This window comes from Bos grunniens, chromosome 7, assembly GCF_055505025.1.
Source record: "Bos grunniens cultivar Pamir isolate PY7600 chromosome 7, Bosgru_T2T1.0, whole genome shotgun sequence".
Classification (NCBI taxonomy): domain Eukaryota; kingdom Metazoa; phylum Chordata; class Mammalia; order Artiodactyla; family Bovidae; genus Bos; species Bos grunniens.
Window position 1 is genome coordinate 52,949,326 of NC_141171.1, and position 12,513 is coordinate 52,961,838.

At 37.2% G+C, this 12,513-nt stretch overlaps 1 protein-coding gene and 1 long non-coding RNA gene across 51 annotated transcripts in view; both read left to right on the top strand.

The window, feature by feature from the left end:
* Positions 1-12,513, top strand: part of RNF14 (ring finger protein 14) — a 54,026-nt gene that overhangs the window by 13,819 nt on the left and 27,694 nt on the right. For 26 of the 50 annotated variants that reach the window (XM_086412126.1, XM_086412142.1, XM_086412141.1 and 23 more), the window contains 3 exons: positions 295-467; positions 1,409-1,539; positions 3,169-4,606. In XM_086412126.1, the coding sequence (XP_086268252.1) occupies positions 295-467; positions 1,409-1,539; positions 3,169-3,226 (362 nt within the window). In that variant the 3' untranslated portion in view covers positions 3,227-4,606. Of the gene's footprint in view, positions 1-294; positions 468-1,408; positions 1,540-3,168; positions 4,607-12,513 lie in introns of those variants that run through there. The other 24 variants (XR_015167559.1, XR_015167575.1, XR_015167574.1 and 21 more) reach the window with 1 other exon arrangement.
* Positions 4,916-10,392, top strand: LOC147369567 (uncharacterized). Its single transcript, XR_015167584.1, has 3 exons — positions 4,916-5,585; positions 6,727-6,837; positions 9,747-10,392. It is a non-coding gene; the product is annotated as an uncharacterized LOC147369567 (long non-coding RNA).

Genomic DNA, 12,513 nt, shown 5'->3' on the forward strand with positions numbered 1-12,513 from the left:
TTGCTGGCTTCTGTAATGAGTATTTTAATTGAGTTGTAGCCATCCTAATTATAAGTTTTAATAACTAAATATTATGTCATTAAGTGGTTCCACACATAATTATTCCCTTGGACATTTAATTTGTTTGCCATTGTTATATGCGTCTCTTTGCATATAATTTTACTTTGGATTAATTCCTTATGATAAAATCCAAGGAATAACATTATTGAATGGTCAAAGGTTACGATCATTTTTAATGGTTTTTAATGAGCTTAACAAGTTGTATAAAAGTTAATTTTCCATTTCACCTTCTAGAGAAATTAATGGACTTACGAAATGAGTACCTGCAAGCAGATGAGGCCAATAAAAGATTTTTGGAACAGAGGTATGGTAAGAGGGTGATTCAGAAGGCACTGGAAGAGATGGAAAGTAAGGAGTGGCTAGAAAAGAACTCAAAGAGCTGCCCATGTTGTGGAACTCCCATTGAGGTAAAAGTTTGGGGACAGACTTGGAGGCCTCCCTACTTGCAAGCATGTTATGATTTACTCAAGAAGCCTTTTAATTTTGAACTAATTAAGAAAACATATATTGGTATTTATTAAACCTTCTTGGAAGATTCAAATTTACTACTAATTATTGTTATTGGTATTAAATATATGTAGATGTCCCTTTTCATACAGTGCTTCCATACAGTGATGGTTTTTCTCAGCTTGTATCTACCTCAAAATTGAATGAGTTATGAGGAGGCCATGTTAGAACTATAGTCAACTCAACTCATCTATATTATTTTTTTTTTTAAAAAAGGCTGACTTCTCAAAACTATTTATCCTGGAATTTAACACATCTTTTTAACAAGTTCCTGCTTATGAAATACAGATATAAGTCAAAATAGATAAATCTGTTGCTTCTTGACAAAACCTTAATATGTTTTAAAATCAAAATACATGTCTTTGCATTTGATTCTGTTGTTCCAATCCATTATATCTGAGCTAACCTGGATGATGATGCCCCAATTACTCCATTAAGGAAACTGGCCTTCTATTTAACCACTTTGACATGCCTCAGCTCTGATAAAATGGGAGACTTGGGTACCAAATGTTTACTAAGATTTATGTAAAAAGTTTAAATCCCACATATTAAAGCCAAACATCTTCATAATCAATCTAACTACATAATTCACATATACATGTTTGGTTTGTATTTACTGTTTATCAGAAGAGATTTTGCTTAGTATCTAAGTATTTCCTGTATTTCACTTGTAATGCCAAAGAGTTTAGGCATTAATATTTATCAGTGTGTGTTAACCTGTGTTTCTCAACCCTGCATCAGAAAAGGGAGACGATAAGGAGAGGGTTGCACCAAATCATTTTGTCAAGTGCATTTCTCTTTTGCTTTTACAGCCTTGATATTTTTCTCTCTTTCCCACCAGAAATTAGATGGATGTAACAAGATGACATGTACTGGCTGTATGCAATATTTCTGCTGGATTTGCATGGGTTCTCTTTCCAGAGCAAACCCTTATAAACATTTCACTGATCCTGCTTCCCCATGTTTTAACCGGTACGTATGCACAGAACTCCTACTCTCAGCAGTTTTTTGGTACTTGATTTGCAGACCACAAGCCCAGTAAATTTTAGCTCTGTTTATTTAGAAAATTTTTTATATTTTCTTTCATATATTTTTCATATTTTTCTTTCATATATTTTTTCATATATGTTCCTCATATGTGCATTTTCTTGAAAATGAGTTTTATGATGAAAATATACTATCTGAAGATTTTCTTTAATTTATTATCATCCTCAACTTTTTTAGTGAAAAATTTCAAACGTACAGAAGAGTTGAAAGGATAGGACTATAATATCTTTCACCAAAATGAAAAATTGATAATATTTACCATATTTGTTTTATAAATTTATTGCTTAACTACTTGACCATAAGTTGGAGACATGATGAGTCATCTCTATATACTTCCACACATCTTTCCTAAGATAAGAAAAGTTTTGTACATAACAGTAATACCTCAAAAAATTTAACAGTGGCATACTGTCATCTAATAAAATATTTAAGACTTATCAGCTATTCCCCAAAATATCTTTTAAAGCTGTTTTATTATACCAGGATCTAATCAAGTTTAATTATTTTATTTGATTCTGTTTCATAATAAAGCAAAGTATTACCCACTTTTTGTTTGTCTGTATTGAGCGGAATGTCGACCTTCTGAAGAGTCCAGGCTGTTGTCCTATGTAACCTTACCTCCTGGAGTTTTGTTTCTCCATGGTGCCTTTTAGTTTGTTTCTCTTTGCTCTCTATTTTCTGTAAAGTGGAAGTTAGCTGTAGAATGGAGTTTGGCTAGATTTAGAGTAACATTTTTGACAGGAATACTTAACAAGAGGTGGTGTACTTCATGTTGTATCACGTCAGATCCATAACGTCAGGCTCTCTCACTATTAGCATGATCAGTTCTATCATTTGTTCCATATAAAGGTAAGGTTTTTCTTTTGTTGTTAGTGAGTGATCTGTGGGAGGATTCCTTGGCACAGTGTGAATATCCTATTCTCCACCAGCTTCAGTTTCAACATCAGTTGATAATCCTTGTTAATAGACATCTGTGGGGTACCTACAATCAGTTCTTGACGTTATGAAACTATGAGTTGAAGAAACCAGCTGTGCCTATGAACCACTGGAAATAAAAGTATTGAAAATACAAATTTTAAGTAACATAAGAGGAGGAAAAGAAATTGGCAACTGTAAAACATTCTACTAGAGAGTAGAATTCTGGAGAGTATTCTGCTGGAGAGTACAAGGTGAAGATGGAAAGGATGGGGTGATTAGTATGTAGTAAAGTTACAGTGTTTTGAAGGAGTGCAGCTTCTTGACTGCATGAATTTTTCAGTCTTGACTTATTCCACATATTATACACATTGAGTGTTAGTTTTTATGATACCTGTCTCCCACTCTTGTTTCTCCTTGGCCCTTGAGAGTTGTCTGGATCCTTAAGAAAGGATTGTTCCTATAAACTTTAAGGCAGCTTGTTTGGAGGGATTCACATTTCAGCCTTCCCAGTAGAATAATTAAAGGAAAGGAAAAGATACTATCAGAATAGTGCAGAAAATATATTTAAAAAAAGGAAAGAAATTATATTCAGTTTCTATCAGGTATATTAAAATGTACCTTGTTTTATGCGTCCAGGTTGTTCCATGCTGTGGATGTTAATGGAGATATTTGGGAAGATGAGATTGAAGACTAGTTAACTTCTACTGCTCAAGATATGGAAGTGGAATGGTTTGCCCTAATCTTTTGTCAAGTATACAGAGTAACTTTGCAGGATATTTAGGGTGCCGTTGATTCAGTCTTCCTGTGTAGAAGATATGGAAGAACAAGGTTTTATTTTCACGTGTTACTACTGATTAAGGCACATGTATACATTTTTTCATTGCAGCATAATTGAGGAAGTATTAAGCCAAAGGTTCAGAAAATGAAAACTAGAAAATATTAAATATTACAATGTGCCCGAAGCTTTGAATAGTTAAAAGTTAAATATTTATTTTCTTCTCCAAGCTTTAGGGAAAGAGAGAGGGGTCAAGAGTTAAAGACCTTTTTATCTCTGAGAAGCATCCCTCTAAGACATTCTGTGGGAGCTGTGTCAGTAGTACTCCTTAACACCTGGGGTGGGTAGAAGCCTTACTAAAATTGTGCCGAGAGCCTGATCTTACTTACTCCATATTACATTCTTTCCAACCTGAATTTCTGCTCATTTTGTTTGGAGGAAGCCCCTTACTCTCTAACTGATGGATGGCCCAGTGTCATTTTGATCTGCTGCTTTTCAGAATAGAAATTTACAGATAATTTAAAAAATATTTTTTAGTATGTAAACACTGTAGGTCACCTGATATATTTATCAGTGGTCTGTAGTCCACTGGTTTTGAGCCAAGTCTAGAATTTATTGACAGTGGCTTAGAAGAATTTCAGACCTTTTAAATTTCCCTGTTTCTTCTAGGCAGTAGAGCCTAGATTCAGAACAACTTGTCTTTGCTACCTTTTGTTCTACATTCTCTCCGGTTGACCCTTGCCCTACCTTTCATTGGTAAGGACAATTTTAATTTTAGCTGCAACAGCTCATATTTTTATTTCCCCTGCTGGGATAGGAGAAAACCTAATATATTCCCAAGCTGAACTTTAATTATCTGCATTTTGAACACTGCACCACCATAGTTCCAGTGCTAAGTTTCTGAATTCTTTTTGAAAGGGCTTCTCTAATGCACTATGGAAATTTGTTTCCCTATCCTCTCTTGTTTTTTTTTTTTTTTGGCATCAGCACTGTTTCAGGGGATGATTTTGGCTTGATACCTAGATCCCTGTTCTTGGGTTTTGTTGGCTTTTTGAAAAATTGCCTTCCTTTATGGTTTGGTGAGTGGGTTGGTAGCAAAATAAGATTTTGGGTAAAAAGGACAGAAGAATTCAGCTATAGCTGTGAACATGTTCTTTTTTCTACCTTGTCATAGAAAACTGGGGAATCACTTTTAACCATTTTATGTGTGTGTATCCAAAGAGCACGGACTGTTTCTGGATTGTCAATGAGGATGCTAAATCTTAAAAAAATAAAAATTATTTAAAAATTGTCTTATAATCAGAGCAGAGTTGCTGTCACCAAGGCAATTATCACATTTAAAAACTATATGGCGTATAACACATATTCTTAAAGTGAGCAGAAGAAAGTCATGGAACAGCGTCTCCTCTTTTACCTAAGCTTGTGACTAAACTTAGAATTTGGGCCCCATATTTTGTTTAATCTACATGGACTTCAGTTCAGCACATTTTATATAAGAACAAAAGTTAACTTAAAAAATAAGTTGAAGATAAGAAATGAAAATTAAAACAACTAATTATATATAGTACATACTTGAGAATAGTGGCTCTTCTCAATGATTGGGTAGGAGTTCATTTCATACCTTTCACTGGTAGCCTCTCAGAAGCTCTTAGGTTCATGGGCTAATTGATGTTGCTAGGGGTTATTTGGGGCTGTTGTACATTATGTTAATGATGTATTGAAAGTAGGAAAGACGTCTTAGTTTCGTGAAAGAAATGACAGGATTTTTCTCTATGATTTAAAAAAAAAACACAACAGGTCCTTAGCCTCAAAGACTTGTTTGTTCAACTGAGTGTTTTTTCTTTAGGTACAAGATCTTCACCCTTTAATTTTCACAAAGACAGTAGGACTTATAAAGTCTTATTTTTATTTATGTATTTAATTTACTTATAATTTGCCAATCTGATAGGGCAAAATGGCACACAATTAAAAATTTTTTGCATACACATTGATTACTAATGAATATAATTTTTGGAAATTTTCATTCTATGAGTTGTTAAGTTCCTTTGAATTTTTAAAAAATTTTTATTGGCATATAGTTGATTTACAATGTTGTGTTAGTTTCAGGATGAAGGCCTTTTTTACAATTGGGCTGAGATTTGCCATAAATTGACATGGACCTTATGAGTCCTTTTGATGGGAATGAGAGAGCAGAGGAGGATCCCTTTGAAGATTGCTAAAGCGAGTTTGAAGAGGGTGCATCCCTTGATTTTGTAGAAAAGATTTGGATCTAGAACTGGTAAAACAACCTGCTAAATAACTTTTTAAGTGAATATAAAGCTTTTGTGACTTTTAAAGTTTGGGATTGAATCACCTTAAGGGCCTGCTTTTGTCACTTAAGGTAAATCTTGTCTTATTCATTTTTTCTAAAGTAAACGTTTTGTTTTACAATAGTTTTAGATTTCCAGAAAAATTGCAGAGGTAGTACAGAGTTCCCATCTACTCTACACCCATTTCCCTACTCTTTTTTTTTTTTTTTTAATGTGGACCATTTTTAAAGTCTTTATTGAATTTGTTACAGTATTCCTTCTGTTTTATGTTTTGGTTTTTTGGCCTCAGGGCATGTGGAATTTTAGCTTCCCAACCAGGGGTTGAGCTTGCAAACCCTGCACTGGAAGGTGAAACATTTCCTTATTCTTAACATCTTATATCACTATGATACATTTGTCACAGTTAATGAACAGTGTTAGTAACTAGTCTCTCTACTTCTAATTTCCTTAGTTTTTTTTTTCCTAGAGACTTTTCTCTGTTCCAGGATCCCATTCAGGATACCACATATTACTTTTAGTCATCATGTCTCCTTAGACTCCTCTTGGCTATCACATTTTTATTAGTACTATTACATAAACATTGTATCTTGATGCACCTGTATTGGTCAGAAGCCAAAAATTTTTTCCCGAAGACTAATTACCTGTTCCAGGTAGGCTCAGAAAATCAGTAAAATTCTTTTTTGATTGAGGTCTTTTTCTATTTTTTTCTGAGGACACTGGCCATCTCCGGAGTTTTACTCTGTGTGCCTGTTATGGTCATTTTTATGCTCAGCTTCATGAGGAAATCATTAAACATTGGACAAGTTGATCAGACTTGTGGGTCATCTGGACTCACAGAGCCTCTGCACTACTGTGAGAAGATGAACCCTGCCACCTCAGCTAAATACTGAATTCAATGAGTGAGCATCTAGTGGCTGCCCACCTTCCTGTTGAGGAGATGGGTGAGAGAGAAAACAGTTGGCAGCCATATTCCCAGACCTATAGTATTGTCAGCAAGGTCATTTTTTAGTAGAAGAGGGTTCTCATTTTTTTTTAATTTTTATCTTTTATTTCTTTTTGGTTCTCATTTCCATTAGATACTCATTAATATACCTACTTTTTATTTTTAAGAGAAAATCAAATCTGATAATCATAAAGTCCTTCATGTGGTTGCCTGATTTAGAAGGGAATTTCAAAATTTGGACTGGAATTTTGGAAGCCTACCACATATTAATTTCTAAAGTAAGTCATAAGCATCACCAGCAGGTGGCAGTAGTTCCCATGGTATAAATGCAATAACTGGTTATGACAGGGGTAGTATTTTGTTGTAGAAGCAGATGTATTTCTGGGATTTTAATTTTTCTCTGTGTTTCATTACACTTTGTTATACACCTTGTTATGTAGGATAACATCTGATGATACCAGCAAGGCAGGAACAGCAGTATTACCAAAGACTATAAGGCCATTTAAAACTGTACTTGAACCATAGTTGACCTCCAATTGTGATGTGACCTTAAAGTGTCACCCCTGATAGTAGTGCTTGCCTGAAACCACTGAAGTGAAGAAATTAAATTATATATGAGTAAGTAAGACCAAGGAATTTTAAACTGTGGTGCCATCTCATATCGTGAGAGTAGCTAAGTAGTGTGTTCCCTGAACTTTGGCTCATTAAAAGTAAACATTGGCCTGCAGGCCAGGTTGAGAGGTTGTGGTCAGAAAGCTGTTTATAATATCAACTTTGAGCACCTATAGTCTAGTGTCTGCATAATTACTCAAGTAGCATGAAGATTTACCACTCCAAATAGTACTGTATTTCTCTGAGCCAGAGGATGCTTTGAAGAGTATCACGCTCATTGAAAACTTAGTGAGATTCTGATGCCAAAGTTAAGTACAAAGTCAGCGTAGTTATTTCTTTTCCTTGACTCTTTTATGTTCTTCATTGAATCAACAAACTAAACTAATATTAATATAACCTGCTGCTGCTGCTGCTGCTAAGTCGTTTCAGTCGTGTCCAACTCTTGTGTGACCCCATAGACGGCAGCCCACCAGGCTCCCCCGTCCCTGGGATACTCCAGGCAAGAACACTGGAGTGGGTTGCCATTTCCTTCTCCAATGCATGAAAGTGAAAAGTGAAAGTGAAGTCGCTCAGTCATGTCCGACTCTTAGCGACCCCATGGACTGCAGCCCACCAGGCTCCTCCATCCATGGGATTTTCCAGGCAAGAGTACTGGAGTGGGGTGCCATTGCCTTCTCCGTAATATAACCTAAATGCATATAAATTTAAGAGATGATTGTCTTAATGTCAATCCTATTCCAATACAAACTTGTTGTGTTTCCTAGTATTTGTTCACTCATTTAATGAATATATTAACACCTCAAAATAGGCCTTACTATTTTTTCTAGGGGCTGAGAATGTAGTCGTGATTAAAGCAGATATAAATCTCCCTGCCCTTGTAAAACTTAAATTCTGGTGGAAGGAAACAGACACTAAGCAAATTACATGATTTATCAGAAGATAAGCACCATGGAGAAAAGTTGGAAGAAGGAATAGGGGTGGCTATTAGGGGAGGCTGAGTGATGTTGGAATTTTAAAGAGTAGAGAGGAGTTCATCAGCATAGCCCTTGAACAAAGCCTTGGCAGGATGGAAGTGAACCTTGTGGGCAATGTGAGAAGAGAGTCCAGGCAAAGAGAACAGCAGAAGCAAAGGCCCTTGGGATAGGAGCATGTTAGAGGACTCCGAGAATGGCATGGTAGCCAACAAGGACTTAGGCAGACTGAGAAGGGGAGAGTATTAAGAGGTGAGATGGGACTAGGTGGTGCTGCAGACTGCTTGGGCCTCTGGTGAACTTTGGCTTCTACTCTGAGATGGAAGCCCTTGGAGGACTTTGAAGTGTGATAGTGTCTAGTGTTGAGGAACAGGGTGAGCAAGGGCAGAAACAGATTAATTATGAAATGACTGCAGTAACTCAGGTGAGAAGTGCAGGTGCCTTGGACCAGTGTACCAGCACTTGGAATCTTGACAGATATTCAGATTCTGTACTTCCTTGAAGGTAAAACTAACAGGATTTGCTGATAGATTGGACATAGAATGTGAGAAGATGAGACAACAGAGTCGATTTCTAGGTCTTTGTAAATAGGTGATATGGAGAAACCTATAGGTAGCTGAGGTTTGCCAGAGGACTTGAGTTGTAGGCAGATGAATTTGCTATGTCTGATGGTTATCTCAGTGGAGATGTTAGGTGGGCAGTTGGATATTCTGCTGTTCAAGGGAGAGATATAAATATGGGAGGCTGGAGATGTAAATATGGGAGTCAATGTATAGATGGTATTTAGAGCTGTAAGATTGGATGAAATTACCGAGAGAGTGAGTTTTAAGAGAGAAGAGGTCCAAAGACTGCATCTTATGACACTCCAAATGCTAAGAATTCAGGGTGATGAGGAGGAACCAGCAAAGGAGCCTGAGAGTGACCAGTGAAGTAAGAAAATCAGCAGAGTGTGATGTCCTGGAAGCTACGTCAGATGTGAAGGACAGAGTGGTCAGCTGTGTCAGATACTGCAAATAAATCAAGTAATATGAGCTCTGAGAAGTGACTTGGAAATCCATTTAGAGGTCCATTGGTGACCTTGGCAAGTGCTGTTTTAATGGAGGGGATAAAAATCTGGAATGTGTTTGAGAAAGAATGGAGTATCTTCACAGTAATAAAGAAAATGAACAAACTGAAAATCAACTTTTCTTAGCTCCACCAGAGAATTGAGGTCACAGGGTAAACTTCCACAAAAACTAGAAAGACAGGAAAATGCAGAAAATACAGGTCTGCTTTCCCAAAGTAGAAGTTGCTAAAGGCAATAATTAGGCTTTAAATGAGTTGCTAGGGGGCTGAGTGTGGATTAGTGAGAGTTTAAAACTATGGGGAGCAATTTGTAACACATACCGTATAAATTATTGCAACTTAAAAAAAGAAACCTCCTGGGAGCTCACTTGAAGGGGACCCACCCATATGTGGGTTTTACCGCCAGGAGCTCAATTCTCTTGTCACTCTGAGGATGGCAGAAGAATCTGCTTCTGTCAGGTGTTGGCTGGTGGGGGGCTGGGGGTGGGGGTGGGCTGCAGGGAGTAACTTTTGAAATAACCCCAGAGCTTTGTTTCCAGGACAGAAGACTGCCCTCAAGGAAAATTGCTGGTGTCCGAAGAGATGAAGCAAGCACCAGAACCAAACTCAGATGTGGCAGAAATTTTAGAATTATCAGAATGGGAATTTAAAACAACTAAGATTAATATGCTAAAGTCTCTGATAGAAAAAGTGGACAACGTGCAGGAACAGATGAGGAATATAAGCAAAAAATGGAAAACTCCAAAAAAGAATGGAAAAGAAATGCTAGATATAAAAACTATCAGAAATGAATGCTTTTGATGGGTTCATGGGTGGACTTAACACTGCTGAAAAAGGAACCTTGCACTTGAAGATATGTCAATAGAAAAACTGAAATTTAAAGAGGAAAAGGAATGAAAGACAAAAGATACAGAAAAGGTACAGAGTATCTAAGAACTGTGCTGCTGCTGCTGCTGAGTCACTTCAGTCGAGTCCGACTCTGTGGGACCCCATAGACGGCAGCCCACCAGGCTCCCCTGTCCCTGGGATTCTCCAGGCAAGAACACTGGAGTGGGTTGCCATTTCCTTCTCCAGTGCGTGAAAGTGAAGTCGCTCAGTCAGGTCCGACTCTTAGCTGTGAGGCAGTTGCAAAAGGTGTGTAATGTGCATAATGGGAATATGAGAATAAAGAAAGAATTGGAGAGAGATTGAAGCCAGAGTATAGATAATTCCAGGAACTTTCTTATTGCAAAGGGAATCACAATGAAGCTATTATAGGAGGAGACAAACAGGGTAAAGAGTTTTGTTTTTAAAGCTTGTTTTGTATTCTTGTAGGGGTGATTCAGGGGGAAAAAAAAGGACAGTTTGATGCTGTCGGTGTGAAAGGAGAATCTTGCAGGAGCAATGCCCTCAAGGAGGCAAGAAACGGGATCTAGTGTACAAATAGAGGGATTGGACAAGGGACAAACCACAGGAAGAGGGCAAACTGAGGGCAAGGCTAGCAGGTGGGTGTATGTGGTGGTGGGAACCTGTGGAAGTTCTTTACCACTTGCTTCTATTTTCAAGGTCAGAGAAAAGCTGGAGGAAGAGGGATTAGAGGCCTGAGACATTATGAATTAGGTCTCTTTAAGGAGACTGAAAGGACTAGTGGAAAATAGTTGTTAAGGGTACTCTTGAGGTCCAAATTACTGAGTTGTTTTATTTTTCCATTATTTCATAATCGAAGATTCTGTCAGTCTATTTATTGGAAACTTCTGCACCTTTCACTAGCATCTCATCACAGTAAGGATGTTAGTTCCCAGGAAAGAGGCATCAGAAAGTATCCCAGAGAGGCATAGGGAATCAGGATTGCTACTTTACACTGGAGGGTCAGGGAAGATATCTCTGATAAATGACATTTGAGCAAAAGGCCTGAAGAAGTAAGGGAGTAAGCCATGGATATATCGACCAGGGTTGGGTGTAGATAGTGGGCTAGTCTCTTGTATCCATCTGCAGTTTCTAAACATGTATTTAATAGGAGGCATGACACCCATTTGTTGGCATGCTGCTGCTTTTTACTAAATGAAATTTTAAGCACATTCCATCCAACCCCTGAAATACAAATTATATATATACTATCTTTTCCTTTTTGTGTATCACACTAAGGGTTTTATAGATTCACCTTTTTCTACTTAGCTGTATTATTTATTTTTAAAAAAATTTTATTGGAGTACAGTTTACTTACAATGTTATGCTAGTTTCAGATGTGCAGCAAAGTAATTCAGTTGTACATGTATTCATTCTTTTTCAGATTCTTTTCCCATATAAGTTATTACAGAATAGTCAGTAGATTTCCCTGTGCTATATAGTATGTCCTTGTTGGTTATCTATGTTGTATATAGTAGTGTGTGTATATTAATTCAAGGCTCCTAATTTATCCCCTGACCCTTTTCACTGTGTTCATGGGGTTCTTGAGGCAAGAATACTGAAGTGGTTTGCTGTTTCATTGTCCAGTAGACCACATTTTGTCAGAACTCCCTACCATGACTTTGATGCTGGGAAAGATTGAGGGCAAGAGGAGAAGGGGGTGACAAGATGAGATGGTTGGATGGCATCACTGACTCATTGGACGTGAGTGAGCAAACTGGGAAATAGTGAAGGACGGGGAAGCCTGGCATGCTGCAGTTCATGGGGTTGCAAAGAGTTGGACGCAACTTAGTAACTGAACAAGAACCCCAACATTTCCCTTTGGGTAAATATAAGTTTGTTTTTGAAATCTCTGAGTTTGTTTCTGTTTTATAAATAAGTTATTTGTCATTTTAAAAAATTAGATTCCACATATAAGTGATATCATGATATTTGTCTTTCTCTTTTACTTCCTTCACTAGTATGAAAATCTCTAGGCCCATCCATGTTGCTGCAAATGGCATTATTTTGTTCTTCTTATGGCTGAGTAATATTCCATTATATATATGTACCACACCTTCTTTATCCATTCCTCTGTCAGTGGACATTTAGGTTGCTCCCATGTCTTGGCTGTTGTTAAATAGTGCTGCAGTGAACATTGGGATGCATGTATCTTTTTAAATTACGGTTTTCTCTGGATATATGCCCAGGAGTGGGATTGCTGGAATTTATGGTAATTCTGTTTTAATTTTTTAAGGAAGTTCCACACTGTTCTCCATAATGGTACCAATCGACATTCCCACCAACAATGCAGGAGGGTTCCCTTTTCTCCATAACCTCTCCAGCATTTATTGTTTGTAGACTTTTTGGTGATGGCCATTCTTAAAGCATCCTTGTTTTCTGGCAACAAAATATTCCAGGCCTACTGTGATCGCTGCCCAA